This window comes from Anarhichas minor, unplaced genomic scaffold, assembly GCF_050575085.1.
Source record: "Anarhichas minor isolate MPS153535 unplaced genomic scaffold, ASM5057508v1 ptg000080l, whole genome shotgun sequence".
NCBI lineage: Eukaryota > Metazoa > Chordata > Actinopteri > Perciformes > Anarhichadidae > Anarhichas > Anarhichas minor.
This window is the reverse complement of record NW_027466526.1, coordinates 2941215-2958592: the sequence shown is the minus strand read 5'-3', so window position 1 is coordinate 2958592 and position 17378 is coordinate 2941215. Positions and strand designations below refer to the sequence as shown.

The 17378-nt window shown below is 43.6% G+C and overlaps 1 protein-coding gene across 1 annotated transcript in view; it reads left to right on the top strand.

Annotated features, from left to right (window-relative positions):
- Positions 1-258: 258 nt before the first annotated feature.
- Positions 259-17378, top strand: part of LOC142938161 (growth factor receptor-bound protein 10-like) — a 58702-nt gene continuing 41582 nt past the window's right edge. Inside the window, exons 1-2 of the mRNA XM_076081406.1 lie at positions 259-455; positions 12793-12918. Of these exons, the coding sequence (XP_075937521.1) occupies positions 12868-12918 (51 nt within the window). The 5' untranslated portion in view covers positions 259-455; positions 12793-12867. The remainder of the gene's footprint in view (positions 456-12792; positions 12919-17378) is intronic.

Sequence of the window (17378 nt, the reverse complement as noted above, 5' to 3'; positions counted from 1 at the left end):
ACACTCAACTCTAAACGCCCGTGAAGACAGCGCCTCAAACGCAACAGCGGTACCCTCCGAACAACGCCATTATTCCCACAAGACGTGAACGCCGCATTAATCACCCCTCTCTTGTGGGCGTGGTCTACTCTCAAGGGGGGAGGTGTTGTTTGCAAGCGTGTGTGCGCGTCTGCGTGCATGCGTGCGTGTCCGTGTCCGTGTGTGCGTGTGTGTGTGTGTGTGTGTGTGTGTGTGTGTGTGTATCCTCCCCAGCAGCAGGAGATGAGCTGCCTGCAGTCTTTGCGGCCACAGTTCTCGCCTCCTCCTGTTCTTGCCACTGTGTATCTGTCCAGTCCGGGAATGTTGACCACCGTGGTCCGATCCAACGCCGCCTGAGTGCCCCCCCTCATCTCCTGACCGCCCCTCCGCGTCTCTCTCGGAGGGTCGTAGACTGCCTCAACTGCTCTGGCTGTTAGGTGAGTGCATGTTACCGGGTGAAGGCGATGTTCTTATGCTCCTTGTTGTGGGGTGGGGGTATGGGAATAAAAAGTCCGCTGAGAGTGGGCAGTGAGCGCGTGTAATAAAAAAAAGTTTGAACGCGCTGTTTTGATGACACGCACTGTTTTTTCGGGTCGGAACACGTGCGGGACTGGCACTGCGCACAACCGCCTTAGCGGGACCCCGGGTCTACGCATCTCCTCCCTAAAAAAAAACCCGTCATTGAACTTTGAAAACAAGTTTATTCATAAGATCGGGCTGTTGCATTCCACTGTATTCACTTCACCGTGTTCCCACTAGTGGGACGCTTCCACCGTGGACTGTTCCGGGGTTGGTAACGCGTGTTGATACGCTTCAGAATCACGTGCACTTTCCTGCACCTTTACGGTGAGGAGTGTCTCTTGGGGGAACAATATTTGGATACAAACAGCCTGTCTTGTTTACGACTGCGTAACAACAGTCTACATTGGCCCATAGCCTACTTTCTATCCAGTAGGACTCCAGCTCCCCGCGCTGCCCCCCTACCACCACCCCACCACCACCCCACCCACTCAGAGTTCTGTGAGAGTTTCGACAGTCTCCTTTTATCGCCTTATCCTTTTGCCAGCATTTGCTTTTGGGGGGCGTTTTCCCAGGAATACTCAGCAGCCTTACTGCAGTGGTTCCCAAAGTGGGCTCCGGGGTCCCCCAGGGGATCCGTGGGTGGGTTCCAGGGGGTCCCCAGTAAAGTGAGGAATTGGTGAGTTGAATCAGTTTAGAAAACAACCACAGTTTTTACACAATTCGAGAAAAAAAAACGTTTTTAATTACCGAGCGGACTGTAATAAGCGTTATCAGTGCACTTGTGCAGGTCTGGAGTACTGAATCAATATATGACTTCAGCAGCACTCCCAGAGGGAGTTTTCTCATATTGAACTCCATGATGTGAGTTGCTTGACGTGCAAATCTTTCGGAATCATTGGCGTACTGACTCACCTTAAAGCCTTTCACTAAATTCAGCTTTTGCCCAAATACCGTGAATGCCCACCGAGGGCTACCCGTATACGGTGCACCACTCTCCTGTTCTTTGGTGGTGATATTTGCAACAAAAGTCATCTTAAGTCAACGACGCAATATTATTTCTCAGCTGTACGATACTGTGAGGAACCCTGTTTAAAATGATGGTAATACTAATAGAACGCGTGCATGGATGAGAGAGAGATCATTATCTAATCTAACTTTACGTGTAAAGGTTTTGACAGAGAAACTCGTAGATATGCGTGCTCTAATCTGCCCTGTCATTTAGGCACCCTTCCAAATCAATCTCTTTATTGGCTGCAAGTGGTCTCGGCAGAAAGTTGCACAACCAACACAATTTATTATTCTGGGAACTATATCGATGTTGCCCTGTGTGTTCACAATGCAGATCAGGGAAGGATTCGTGTAGGGACTGATGCACGTGGTAAGATTGTATAGGGGATGCATCCCGAATCTGTTCGGTCAGGGCACATTTTCAGGGGATAAACTTGTTGGAGTCCTGGGATAAAGGTCTCTCTGAGTTTTCAAGTTTTGTGTTACACTAAATTTGAGTTTGTCAGCTCAACAGGCAGAGCTATTGATCTTCCATTTCCATAGGTGGCTCGGGACCAAGACCAAGCTGGAACCATGTCTTAATATTGGTGATTTTGAGCACATGCAGTCATTCAACACTTACTGGCTTGATTGCTATTGGATTATTAAAAACCCTATATGTACTTAAATGTATTAATATGTCTTCAATGTAACTTCAACATACGTTTCATGATGAAGGAGCTCGCTGAGCAACTTTTGCTGGAGTCACTGAAGCGAAGCGCACAATCTGGCCCACCACTGATACGCCACTCAACTAGGCAGCAAACACTGGGGCACTTTACTGCACACAAGCGCGGCCCTGCCTGCGTGTTAACCTCTAAAGTGTGGTTATACGTGGAGTAGTGTGATCATGCGGCCGCTGCTACACACGGTCTAAAACATGCCATAGTTGTGTCTTTTCAAGCGTGCAATTTTTCCGACACTCTCCCATTTATAGCCAGAGAGGATCCCTCTTTTCCTTGCCCCTTCCCAATTATTTATTTCATTTAATTATGTTCTGGTCACATCTCCGTGCACAACCGCTCTTGCTGTGGCTTCTCCCCCCCCCCCCCTCCTCTCTCAGCACCAGTCCTGCTATTTCAAGTCCATGCTCAGTAAGCACAGGCATGACGGGGCATGAACTCTGCGAGACTGCAGGCTGCCAAAGGGCTGCTGACTGCACTTATTGCACATAATTATACTCACAATGAGCTATACTCAACTCGCTCGAGGATTCAGGCCTGTCTGTTTTGTCTTTCGAGAAAGTCTGTTGCTGCTGCTGCTGCTCGTACTCCAGCGGTTTTCCATTGAAATACTGTGTGCTTGGCAGTGATCACTCCTGAGATTTCTTGCATAACCAAAAACCGGAGCCTCGTTTTCAACCTAAGCACTTTTTCTTGATGCACACGAGGTTGGTCGCCCTCGCTTGTATGCCTATAGTTGCAGCTGCCGTCTATGGGGCAAAGTGGCAGAGATATCCTTTTAGCTGGTTCTGGCAGTATAAGAGCTTGTGGTCTTGCTCCAGGCAGCATTCCATTGGGTCTTGCGTCAGCCAGCAGTCATTCAGCAGTAGTTAGTCTAGGCTTATACACCGTTAATACCCCCTCCCTGATGTCATGACACCATTAACCCAAGCCTGCTGGGGGACCGCAGCACAGCTCATGTCAGCCGACTGACTCCGGCGGGAAAGCAGAGCCACTTCACCATCTGTACCAAAACGCTCAGCTGGCTGTCAGTGGTCAAAAAGTAAACCACCGAAGTCAGGGACTGTTATTTGTATTTTGGCTAAAGGTTAAGTTTGTATTGTTGCATAAACAATACAAACTTAAGTTTTAATTTCTAGAAATACTCCTCTCTCTTCTGTTAAAATGTTTGGCCTACCACATACTTGGCCTTGAAGCGTGCTACAACATGTTTTCTATTTAGATTGTTTCAACCCACAAGTTAATAGTTCTTAAGACTCGTGTGACCGCTTATTGTTGACATCACAGGCCAATTAATGTTTTATGTTCTTGGTATCTCAAGTGTAACTGCTGAGTAATCATGTCCTGCTGAGTAAGGAGTCAGGACAGAAGTGAAATCCTTGCCAGAGGAAAACTTTGTGGTATTATTATTCATCCTCCCCCTCCGTACTGTAAATATGGATCTATACAGACCCGATTCTCCCCGCTTTCACTTGTGACCAAAGGTGATGCAATGCTCGCTTGTCAAACCACCAAAGTTTCTGGTGTTAGTCCAAATGTGGCTGAAACCCAAGCCTGCGTGAGAGCCAAGAATGTTGCCTTCATTCTGTAGGTAACTGAACACCTGAGGGACCACATGCTCGGGTGGCCACATGTAATGTGGTGTGGAGGCACGGTGATGTGCCAGACGAAACCATCTCATTAACGCCGCCAGTCCCAAAGACGCAGGAGATTTTATTTGGTTTGCCAAAATAAAATGGCAGAATTTCTTCCATAGTGTTTTATTTAACATTTATATCTGCAGTCCACATTTGAGCCACATGAGGGAGCCTGAACATTCGTATTGTTATAATTGTAGCCTAACATTTTGTCTGATGTGAAAGGCTAGCGTTTGTTTCACCGATGACAGGAAACGAAAAGAATGATGTATGTCCTATTTTTACGGTATTATAGGTGTGTGTATGTTTTTAATGTTTTTAATCATTTATATAAAACGTATATATCTCTTAGACATGGCTGGTTTATCTCTTAAAGATAATGTAAGGTGATGTGGAAATGGCAGTAAAAATGGTCAGGGACGTTGATTGACGCACAGATTCGCTCTCCTCATGATGGATATATAGACTATTGGGAATTGGGTCGCGATGGTTTGTCATTTTAAAAAGTGGGTCCCCACAAAAATACTTTGGGAAACACTGCTCCAACACACACATGTACGCCATTTGTACCCATGCTCTTGTGTTCTGCTGCCTTTATCTCTACATATCTGTCGTCCCTCAGTTTATCTTTGTCTCTTTGTCCCTCTAACTGCCTGATTGTCTGTCTGTCTCACCTCACCAGCTGGAATCTGCAATGCCAAATCAAAACAAACCATGGTTAGTTGGCTTTGGTAGATGTACCGTACCATTAAAAACAAAAAGGCCCCCCCCCCCCAGAAATAATTCCCATAGCGACAACACAGCCATGTTTCTGTTCTTGAATTATAGCACTGTCCTAAACCTAATTCTGATTCCCTCTCACACTCCAAATACAGCACTTCTGACCATGTATGCACGTATTTTGTTGTACATAATTGCATTTCCTGCCCTCTGGTTTTCTAGTATTATACCCAGACTTAGAAGCGATCAGGGCTTAGACTCGTGTACTTAGGTACTTAGGAACAGGACTTTCGTTAAGCCCTTTTTAATATGATTTTCAGCTAGCCAAGTTTGTTAGCATTCCTTAGAGTAAGTAAGCCAAATAAATCCTGTTCCCCTTTCTCTTCAAGGGGTCACATAGAACTCCAGCTCTTTTCTGATACCAGTTAAATGTTTTACCGACAAGGTCAGTTCCATTTGGGTTTGATGTTTCCTCTTGTCGTAGATGATAATGACGCCATGCCACAACAAAGCTTTACGTTCTTGACTAAAAGGAGGTTTAATGCAACAGTTCTTTGTATTTCACAGCATCGGTCATTGAAAGAGGTTATGTGCTACCGGCAGGTGTAGTAAAGATGGCGTCATGAGAAGGCAAATCCATCTAACGCAGCCCTCTGGGGGCCACCATTACAGCCAACTTTGTGCACAAGCACAATTGCTCCCAAGCTCCGTCCATTCATCTATGCCATTGCATAAGACCAGTGCTCCCAAGCAGCCCAATGAAATCCTCATCCAATTAGGCACTGTCCACGTTCCCAAAAGGCCTTTCTCTAATAGACTGGTGCTATTCAGCCTCCACCGGCATGACATCAGGCCCTCTCTTATAGCCCCACTTTACGCTGCTGCTCTCAAATAATGAAAGCTGCCAATTAATGACTAATCAACATGTGCAACAAGCACATCCAGTGAGGAGTGACTACCATCTAATCTGCTGATTAAAACAGGAGACAGAGATGCTCTGTTCGACTCTTTCTCCTGTCTTCAGTGTTGCATTGCCGCAGAAACAACAGCCAGCCCTCACACACACACACACACACACACACACTCATACTCTGACAACCTCATTTGTCATTTTAAGACATGGAATACCAAAAGTTTAAATCAGTGGTCAGTGTTTGTTATTGCAGTGCCTACAGTGGATTTGAAATGTGATTCTTTCATGTAATCTAATGACTTGACTAAACTATTTTAATGCTCAAAAGTTCAAAAAAGTTGCGAATCTCTGGCCCACAGCAAAACAATACAGTAGAGCAGGCAGCGTATCTTTCCACCCACAGCACTCCCTGTCTCACAACAGCACATTTCTATAGGTCGCCTCACCAGAGGAAGTTTTGATAACCCACAGCGTCGGGCTAAATATTCTCACATAAGGCGTCTGGCGAGTTAAAAACATATACAGTAGAATAATTGACCTCCCCTCTCTCGGGGTTGGGTTACGGTCAGTACATTCACTTCAATGGGCTCTCCACAAGTCCCCAGACACCGAGTTGGATCTCATTTCTTAAATTAAGACGCTGTTTATTTTCTGGACTGGAGCGGTGCAGGATGAGGGTAGGGGTCGAGTCGTGGAGGGCTGGGGCTGGCCAAGGGTTTGGAGGAGAGGGAGGTAGCTTATGCGTTACAGTGAAGCATGGGTTTACAGTGGGAATCAGGGGGAAGGGAGGCTTGGGTGGGTTTGGCGGGAGTGATACTTTAGAGAGAGATGTGACCAGTTTCAGAGTCCTGGGTGAATTGTTAACATACAAATGTTGATGTGAGCAGCTTTAAATATAATATCGTTTTTTTTCAAAAACAAGACATAGTATAAAACGATGAACCATGACATGTATGGCTTTGTTTTGTCACCCTGGCTATCCTGTATCATCTCTCAATGACTCATTTCACCTGTGTTTGGTCTGTTGAGATTATAGGACAGGCTGTCACACATCAACTGGCTATGTGTGACAACAAATGTCTCAAATTCATAGCTAGAGTTGCATAGGGTCATACAAGCACCTACGGCTAGCTAAATAGCCATCTGCTTCATTTAGATATATCTACCTCAACCCCAAGAGAAACTGTTAAAGACTTCATGACAAACCCGTAGTGAGTTTAGATCTACTATAAATCACAGTTGAATGCATTCACACTTGTGTACACACAGATCCTGGGACGCACATGCTTGTGCACTCGCAGCTCCCTCCGAGTGTAGCAGTGGCTCTCGTTCTCCCGAGGCCTTTGACACTTCCATTTCACCTAGAGTGATGTCAAGCTTCTTTCAGCTGTACTGTCTGTCTCAGTGATGCCCCGAGCTGCGGTGTGATTCCACAGATAACACAGGACCCGACGCACAAGAATAGGACATGTTCATTCTTGTGTCGTCAGCATCATCATCACAGGATGAAATTTCATACATGAAAACATGAGAGCCTGTTTATTATTAGGCCTAACCTTATACAAATGCACCATCTTCCACTAAACCATATACAACCTTCCAGGAAATCATGTGCATCAAGGAAGTTACAGAGACGTCCATAGAAGCTCGACATTTTTACTTTTAACGATCAGCACTTATCAACATAGCTCAGTGACAAGCTGGGCACCTGCTAGCTTTTCTCATAAAAAAAAAGTCTGCTGAGGTTTGCACCAATGTTCCATGACAGATTTTCAATAGAACACAAGCGATCAGGGAGGGATCAGACTCCCTGCATGAGCGGGCCGTAATGGTCGGAAATCCTGCAGGAGCAGTTGGGTGTCAGATAGAAAAAAGCAGACCTGTGCAGACCTCTACCCCAGGGTGTAGGAGCACTTTGTTCCGTGACACAAGCTGACCCCTAGAAGCATAAAAAAAGTGCCCTTTTGACCTCATGATACCTCAGTAAAAGGCTTACAATCAGTGTGTGTTGCGATTATTTTACGTACACACACACACACACACACACACACACACACGTTCTGCCATAGGGTCCTCGCCTTTTTTTTCAACACCATCCACACTATCCCTGGCTGGCCCACAAATCAATCCATTTCGCGAGGTCGGGGTTCACTATGTTGCACGTTTTTTTTCACCGAGTGCCCTATATGGAAGGAATGTGCTCTCTGCATTCCAGAGATGACCGAGCCGAGCTGAAGAGCCCCGTGTTAAGCTGTGTCCAGTCCAATCAGCTGAAGTCAAGTTGATTGGGATGAACATATTTGACAATAATGTACAGATGCTAACATTGAGCTGCGGGGGGTTTACATGTAATGTAGGGAGGCTATTTGAAGGGTTATTTTGTTACAGATTTGATGTGTTTTAATTAAAAAAAAAACTGAATGCCTCATCACTCTGACCTGTGCTATTTTTGCTGAAAGGCCCAGACTGGAGACACATGACACCAGTATCCCTATCGGTAAGGTCACATTAGTGAGGGGTTTAAATGCTTCTGCAAGTAATACCTTCCATGCATACTTACAGTAACATAGCAGGCTGTATATTTGAAGGCCTGTTTGGTTGAATTTAAACAATTATGTTCCAACAAGTTACAAGATACAGACACCGTAATACTGTGTTTCCATTGTTCCAAAGTAACACTGCCTTGGTTCAATAAAAGCTTTGGCAACAGCAGAACGGCTGTCGTGAATTTACACACGGTCCTTTGATACTTAAGCCACATGGCATGTCTTTGATTTTATAGTCAAAGTTTAAAGTCGGAGAACTTTTAAACATTACAAAAAGGTATGCTTTCGGGAACTTTAGCAGAGGTCTTTTAGCATCTGGCTCACTTGTACACTGCACAGGTTCATGCAAGAGTAAGCTTCTGGATGTCCCGCTATAAATAACCCAAACTATTTGGAATGTTTTCCCAGTAAGGAAAGGACGGTAACATACGTAGAGGAGAGAACGCCTCGCAGAAATGTACAGAGGCAGGCAGGCAGGCAGACCGTCTGTAGACAATATGTATATACACAGACAAGTAAACAGAGAGGTTGACTGACTAAAAGCCAAGCAGGAAAGCAGACCAGCAGGCAGGCAGACAAAAAAAAATCAAACTGGCTCCTTAGTTTACAACTTATGTTTGCTCAGCTCACAAGACACTCGTTTGTCTCAGGCTTGGCCTGCATACAGTATGTGAGGTTAAAAGTTTAATATTTCCATTTTCCACTCGAGGCATTTTTATTGGACTCCTTGGAAAGGGAGGGGAACAACCTAATAACCTGTTATTGAATGTGTGTGGAAGCTGTGGCCTAAATAAATAAGTCTCTTTAAAACCACAATGAGATTTGATATACGCAATTCTAATTGTATATTTTATCATTTGCAAAGAAAAAATATTCTTGCAAACGTGTGTCTTAAAGTTTGTTTTTCGCTTTTGCAATCCCTCGCCCCCTTTTTGGATCCGAACATTTGCGTCGTATCCCATATTTACCCTCTTGGTATTGGTCGCAAGCAGAGGCACGGTCCTTCAGCCTCTAAAGTCCTCCCATCACCCATCTCTGTTCTGGCGAGCTGGCCAGCCACTGATCCACCACCACCATGTAAAAGAGGAGAACTCTTCAGGGAAATGTTTCTACTGTTTCAATCAGGCTTTACTTTAAATAGCCCAGGGTTCTGGTGATCCTAGGCCTCGCCTTTGGCTTCTCTGCCGGGCTTATCACCTGGGGATGTTAAAGCTGGACCTTTTATGAGACGTAAGCATGTATATCAGCACATTAACCCCCAAGAGTGACCAAGCATGCTAGCCCACCAGGACATGTTCCAGAGCAGCTACGCTGTTCCAGTTAGTGCTGCATGTGTTGCCTTTAGTGAAAATACGCAGAGGACAAATATTCTCCTCACACTTCACATGTTTAGTTTCAATATGACTCATCATTTATGTGTATGTAACATCCAGCACAGTATGCAACACTCAGAGGTCAAACTGCAGTTCAATGACAATGGTGAATTTGTTTCTCCTACCAATTTTATATAATGTATCGTATAGTTTCATATATGCACAGTTACAGTTGAATGAAACGGACTTTTGAGTGAGTAGGCTTTACTCACCGACTGTTTTCTAAAGCCTGTATGTTTGTTGAGTTATTGTCTATGATCTTGGCAGCAAAAAAACATCATAGTCCACATTATGATCCTGTTTTGTTAAATGTACGTAATCATCGTGAGGTAAAGAAGTTAGAATCTGTCTTGAAGGTGTGTTTGTGTGAAATGCAGGCATGTGACACTTGGAGAATGGAGCTTTGGAGAATAATTCTCCCTTTTTCACAAAGATCATGTTTGCATATGTTTCCTAACTTAGAAAGATACATATATTTAAAAAAAAAACAATGGGCCCAACCACCAGTATGGACATTTTAAAATGAAATAAGCTGCCCACTAAACATTTTCCACACCACCAGGTGCAGAACACCTTCAGTAGAGTGTTGTGTATTGACTGTGAAGTCTCACCCAGGATAGTTCTGGAAAGGATTCATGATGCATGATAGACATTATTGCGTTTGAAGTCCAGCAGCTAACATTCTCCCTCATGCAAGTTTGAGCAAAAAAAATCACTTTAATTAATCCAGATGCAGTCACCTCACCGCTGGGTACAGCCGCCCAGCCCCAGAGTCCCCCGTTCTACTGCGGAGACACTGTCAGGGTCAGAGATGTTAGGTCTCAGTACACTGTTCGAGTGGAAGGAATCGAATCAAAGGACTCTGAGAGGGTCTAATCCCTGCACTGGAATGGCTTTGATTGTGTCAGGGAGCAATTAAGCATAGGTGCGTGTGTGTTTGGTCAATATATCAGTCACCAAGAGTCACTCTGGCACGTATGAGCACTTTGATACTTGGGTTCCAAGGTATTTTAATGCTACGTGGAAGGCCTGAGCTTTTTCCCATGTTTTAGCACGCACAGAAGAAGCAGAATTTATACCGGTGGTGTTGAAAGGCCGTACGTTGAATTCAGTGGTATTTAATGTAATGTATTGTATCCTCGTAAAATAAAAGGTTTGATAAGGATTTAAGCTTCAGTGAGGCACAGCCAGTTTGTTTGAATCTGAATGTATTTAGTTGAAGTCTGCTGCTGTCCGTCTTACACAACCTCCTGACTCCTGAAATCGAATACGCATGCAGTTCAGCCTCAGCTACTGTGGTCAGCCAGTGTGTGGAGCCTAATGAGGGACTCCTCGGGCAGATTAGGGTGATGTTCATTTGTTTTGTTTTTGTTTTAAGCTGTGTGTCTGTAAATAATGTGTAAATAGGCGAGCTGTCCTTGCATGCCAGCTGGCCAGGCCACACACATGGACTGACATAATAACACACACACACACACACACTCATTACAAGCAAGCCCTTTCAGCAGCCTTAGTGATCGTGGAGCCAGGCTCTTTGTTTAGAATGCATTCATAGTCTGGTCATTATTAGCAAGCCAGATTTGTGAGGTTTAAAACTCTCTTTAATTATTAAAAATAAATTTGAAAGGGAGCGCTCTAATGACTTATGATTTATTTATCTCATCAGCTGACACATTTTCCACTATGACATTCATCTTGTGATAGACGGTAAACGGCAGGACTCATGGCAGCCTAAATAAAGTACATTTATTTCTGAGACAATGAACAATATTTTGAATCATTTTTGATAGGATTGTCGACCTGGTCCAGGTATCTCCGTTTTTTGCAGGATTGTCAGGAGACAGTTGGACTATTATTTTGATTGTAACACATTAACGATTAAGTAGATGTTTCAATTAGATCTCTGCCTAAATGTTCTGCCTTATAGTCTGAAGGGGTTAACACCCTTTACGGCGTCAATATTGCATTTGACAATTTCTGTAACTATAAACACTCTTGCTTTTCCAATGCTGTCTTATTAGAGATTGACTTCAACGGTTGGTTAATGTTTCTGCCTTTTTGTCAAGTCGCCTGCATCATCTTTGTCAGAGGGCTTTGCAATTTAACGGTATGTCCAGTATGCAGTGTGGTAGTTGACTCTACTGGGGACACAGTGGTCCTATCATTGACCACTGACTAAGTCGGTCAGAGGCGGCAACATACACAACTCGAGGGAACACAAATAGAGCTTCTCAAAGACCCTGAAAACTCCTAAAAATAGAGGCTTTACACAGCCCACGCACATACAGTACATGTAAACACGCAGAAGCACATGTACAGGCAAAAATGTACACACACATATACACACTCTGCAGCCACGAGGGCTGCCCGCTCGCAAACCGCTAATTCAAACATGAGATAATATTAGCTGTCTATAAAATGGCTGGCCCTATTTTTAAAATACCAACACTGGGTCATGAACTGCTGCATAAAAGACCATCACAGTTGTGAGCCCGAGCTGCTCGGCTCCAAATATACTGCGGGCACTAACTTAAGACCCGGGGAGGTGCCTGCAGGCTATTTTTGGGACGGTGTTTACAGGTGTTTATTCAGTGGCCTCAGTGCCAAGAGGTCAATAGGCCCGCTTTAAGGAGTTCAAATAGACTAAAGTCCATGTTGTTGAGGTTGTGGTTATTTTGACCCGAGGATGGCCGGGAGGGAGGCACAGTAGAGCAAAAAGAACACCTTTAAAGTCCCCCGAGGTGCAACTTCAATTGCAGCTGTGTCTGTGTCTGTGTCCTCAGGCTCCATAATAGACGTGCATAAGGTGTAGGACGTCTTTATAGCGCACTTCTATTTACTCCATAACTGTGCTGCAATCGTAGTGCAAAGTTAAATTAGCTTTTATCATCTGAATATAAGCCGTTATGGTTCATCTTGGCTCCAATTCATGCACTTTACCCTAAATTTGACTGGTGCCAGTCTAGTTACCAAGAAGGTCATTTTCATTGGTCCATTTACTAAATATTTCTTCATGTTGCAAAGCATTTGTTTTTCGGATGCTCCTGTTACAAATCATCGTTTTTCCAGTACTAATGTAGATTTTGAATAAGATTCAATTGTTACGCTTAACAATATATAACCCACCACTGTTCCTCGCTTGTTGTTTACTATGCGTCTATGTGGGTTAAGAAGTGCTCTGTGCTATATCCGTCTCCTCAGAACCTAGACTCTTTCCTACTGTCATCATCCTCTTCTTCCTTTTTCCTTCCTCTCTTGGACATTCTCACCCTTTCCCTTCTTCCTTTGTAGTTTTCCACTAACCTCCATTTGTCTGCTCTTCTTCCTCTGCAGGTTCTGCTCTGTCCATCTTGTATCGACACTGATCCAACCAGGCAAATTGTACAAAAGAGCTGAGAAACACAAAACATGGCTGTGGCCGGATGTCCGGATTATTTCCTGCATCATCCAAATTATCAGGTAAATGGCAATTTCCTATGTAGGTGTCTCTTTGGTAAGTTAAACATCTGTCTTTAAGCAGACTGTCTCTGCCACATTATAATACAGCAATGATATATACAGATGAAATGTTGCCATTTTAGACTAGAAATGGAACAGCCAAGGAGACGTATGTGTGAAGCCAGACTGTGAAGTCGGTATGAGGTGTTCTTCAGAGTTGGATGTCTGTTTAACATTTAAAACCCAAAGTAACTTGAACATTTCTCATGTAGAATTGTGCCCCTGTCCTCATGAAGTGACACAGCAGCCAGCGTTGGAGCTCTTTATCCACAGGGCATGACTAACGTAATCCATAAATAAGACTTCTGCGAATTTGTTAGCTGAATGAGATTATGAAATCTGAACTCTGTCCCCCTTATTGTTTATTTATTTACCATGGCAAAGTAAGAGTGAGCCAAGTACTCAAGTGTGAATTCAGGTCACTAAGGTCCTTGCCAACAGTCCTGCCTTTTCCAGCTCCTCTTGATCAGCCCTTTAGATGCTCTTAGTATTATATTATTATTGGTTTATTAGTTAGACACTGGATGGGGAAATAAAAGAATGGGCTTTGGTTATAGTTTGTCCTGTTAAGTCTTGTCCTGACTGCGTGCGTGCGTGTGTGTGAATAAAGATGCATTATTCATTTATTATTAAGTAATGTCATATGTAAGGTGCTCCACTGCAAAAACGTAGAGCAAAGGGCTTCCAAACATTTGTATTAGGGCAGTAGCACTATCGGCCCGATCAGAAGCTCGTCTGTTGTCTGCTCGTCATCTGGGCCACGGCTTTATCTGTGACCTTTGACCTAGATGAGAGAGTTCCGCCTGTTAGAGTCTCCAAGATCTCCACAGCTTAGAGAGACAGAAACCTAAGATTCACATGAGACACTGTGTGTGTGTGTGTGTGTGTGTGTGTGTGTGTGTGTGTGTGTGTGTGTGTGTGTGTGTGTGTGTGTGTGTGTGTGTGTGTGTTTGTGTGTGTGTGTGTGTGTGTGTGTGTGCGTGCTTACATGCTTGTGTCTGTGGTAGAGTGAAGTCAGGGTCGCTAGCATGTATATTGTTTCTGTGTTAATGTCTTATTGCTTCAGCTGCAAAGTTTAATCCACATTGTTAAAGAGCATAACTTGTAATGAGGCGTACATTTAATAACAGATCCGTTTAAAGAGCTAACCCAGCAAAAGTCAAACTACAGGGAATAGGTCTTGAGTTTACGCTGAGGTGAAACATCATATACGCATAGTGTCCAAAAACAGAGCAGTTTAAATATGTGTAGACTAATCTTCTCTGCTTACCACATATCTGCTCATTGCATTCACACTGCTATGCCTCCCGTTCTCTCAAAGACACCAAGCCGTCTCGGTTGTCTCGTCATTTGGATGATTTTAATTGAAATCAAATCAACAACAATCAAACTTTTTAATCCCGCAGACATGGACTGTTCCATTAATGGAGGCTGCTTTTCAAAGATGTCAAATCTGAATGTAGTGAGGAATCATTTAGATCTTTAATCTTTGCCAGCGGTTTGGATGTATATGCTGCTGAAGCCACAGTATACAGACCTTAATGTACACACTTTAGTTTACATACACACACACATGCTCAGACACACACTCACTCGGCTGTTTGCGAAGCATTCAGCTATAACAGATGCACCTTGACTGCTGCTTGACTTGCTGAATGAGGAAATCCATTCACTGTGAAATTCCAGGGTTCTGGAAGATTTTCCCTGATAAAACTGCAGCAGCAATTCAAAACAGATTCAGGCGAAGATACCATTCATACGAAACTCAAGGGATTACATCGGCACTTTAATCTTGTTTCTGTTGGTATGATCGTGACCGGTGAGTAAACGGTGGTATGTGCAAAGCAGGGATTGTTAGTGGCAGGACGATAGCTGATTAAAGAACCCTTAATCCAGAAACTACAGCACCAATAATACATTTTACAAGGTTATGTAAATGTATAAGTGTAGATTACAAACTGAAATGCTGTGTAACCACAGCTCACAGAATCTCTGTATGCCAAAACATAATATTGTCATGTATAAAAGTTCCGTGTGCTTTCCAGTATGTTAAGCGTAAGCTGGGTCACTGGATAAACAAGCAGAGTCTAGCTTAACGCTCACCGTGAGAGAGGCGGAGATAGCTGTGTTGTTCTCTGGGACTAAACATTAACAGGATGTGTGCGGTGTGACAAATAATCTACAGGTATTCCTAGATATCAGAAGGTTGCATTTGTTTTGCGTGAGCATTTGCAACGTGAATGTGTCATTGCTTTTGTTCGAGGGTCATTTCCTAGAAATCAGGTGTCGGTGTGGACTTTCTTAAGGCTCCCGGTGACCATGTTGATTTTGCAGCTCTGACTCATCCGGTCGTCGCTTTCAGTACATTGGAGTTTAATGAAATGTTACAACATCAAAGTGTTGAGATCCTCCCAGCATGCATTATGTAGCTATCCCTGCGTTTGTAGGCCCGAAATATGTCAGAATTCTTTGCTGCAGGGTAGGAAGGATAACCAGGATAGGAATTCTATTCCACAGTTGTCTAAATATGGGATGTTCTGATACATATTGTATTTGTGTTTAGAACATATATTGTGGGTTTGTGATGCTAAACAGCCAGTGAATATTTCAGTAAGTAGGGCTACTAATGCAGCTGTATCTTTCAAAACTTTCCTAATTCTACGGGACTCCCACAGACCCGTCGAATAGTCTTAGTGATACCAATAAAACAATAATAACTATTATAAAGGCATCCCCAACATAGCTAACGTAATAGTGCGGTAATGTTTGAATTGATTCATTTGAATTAGGAAGAAAAGATGATTAAAAGACTAAATCGGCTGATGTTATGAAAATAAATGTCACGGCTCTGCTTGTCAGCGGCTCAGCTGTGCTGTGACAGCAGCTACAGCTGAGTTCCTAAAATATGATCAAACAGATAAACGAAGCACAAGAGCAGACATTAGTATCACCTCCTGATCTCATTCTGGTTAATTGTGTAAGAAGGGATTCCCACTTCATGTCTAGTGTTCATGTATGTTGTAAAAGGACTGTCAGCAAGAATGGTCTGCCAGGAACACGTCTCGGACTCTTGAGTATAAAGTTTTCACATCTTTAAAGCTTTCTGATAATATTTAGTTCTAGGTAAATCAAAACATGATGGAAATGTATATTCATAGACTGGAAACGTTCTTATGGATCCGGTCTATTCTCAGCTGCAGGGGTGTAGGGTAATCATGACGTGTAGGGTAATTATGACGTGCACGCTATTATGACGGGCCCTCGTGCTCTTTCTGAGCCAAAAGCTTCTCAGTAAGCTAATTGATTCATATTCAATTCCTGGTCATAACATTACTTTAACATGAATCTGACCTCTTCTGAAGGCATAGCTTTGACATGCGTCTCAGTCTTTTACTTCTTGTTTGAGGCCTAGTTTCCAGACCTCTGTGTCTGTCCTGCTTTCAGTGCCGTAACCTTGTTTTCTGGCCTTTCGCTGACCCCTTTTAAAACGCTGAACCCGGGGCCCACTGACTCCTATTTGGATTTGCTTTCAACTACATCAATATGAAAGATCCCTTACATGCTGCTTGTCAAAACTTGGCCTACCCTCAGTCCTGTTTTGACCCCGCTCTAACGGCAACGTGTGTGTGTGTGTGTGTGTGTGTGTGTGTGTGTGTGTGTGTGTGTGTGTGTGTGTGTGTGTGTGCGCGCCTTTGCTTTTGTGTAAAATAATAAGCGTGAGAGAGGCCGAGAAACAGGATGAGAAAATACAATATAAAAGACTGTGACAGATTCTGTGTTTTTTTCATCAGCAGACAAAAAAGATGAAATGTTGGCTTTTATTTTCTTTATTTCCTCCCCTCTTTGTAGTCTCAGCCTTATGGGCTTCAATAAACCTATAACCAAATGCAGAGTAAGGCAATGGCATGGCTGAGGAATATGCTAAATGGCCAGTATATATCGGATTAAATCCCCAAGTTAGCATTCTGTCAATTCTCTATTGAGGCATCAAAGGCTGTCTGGGTTTGGATTTTTGTTGGTAAGATCCACAAAAAAGATCACGGTGTGCTTTAAGAGCCCTTTAGTCCTTTAGAGTGTGTGTGTGTGTGTTAACTCATTTACCCCCAGACAGCCATGCAAAACAGCATTCAAGACCAGTACATGGTGAGAAAGAGTCCCTACGTTTTTGCTCAGTGGAGCTGAACCATGACCATCCTGTCCTGAATACACACACACACACACAACACAAACTCTTAACGCTGTGCTGTACCATCCCAGCGTCCCAGTGCTGTTTGGGTGACTGGGTAGGGATCAGTCACAGTCTGGTAGCTGGACCCCCACACGTTGTGTGATGATGGCGGGGTTTGCTATGTGATGGGAACAAATGGGGGATGCGGTGGTTACTCTATTTTTTTTATTTCAAAAGCAGGTTAGACCCATTA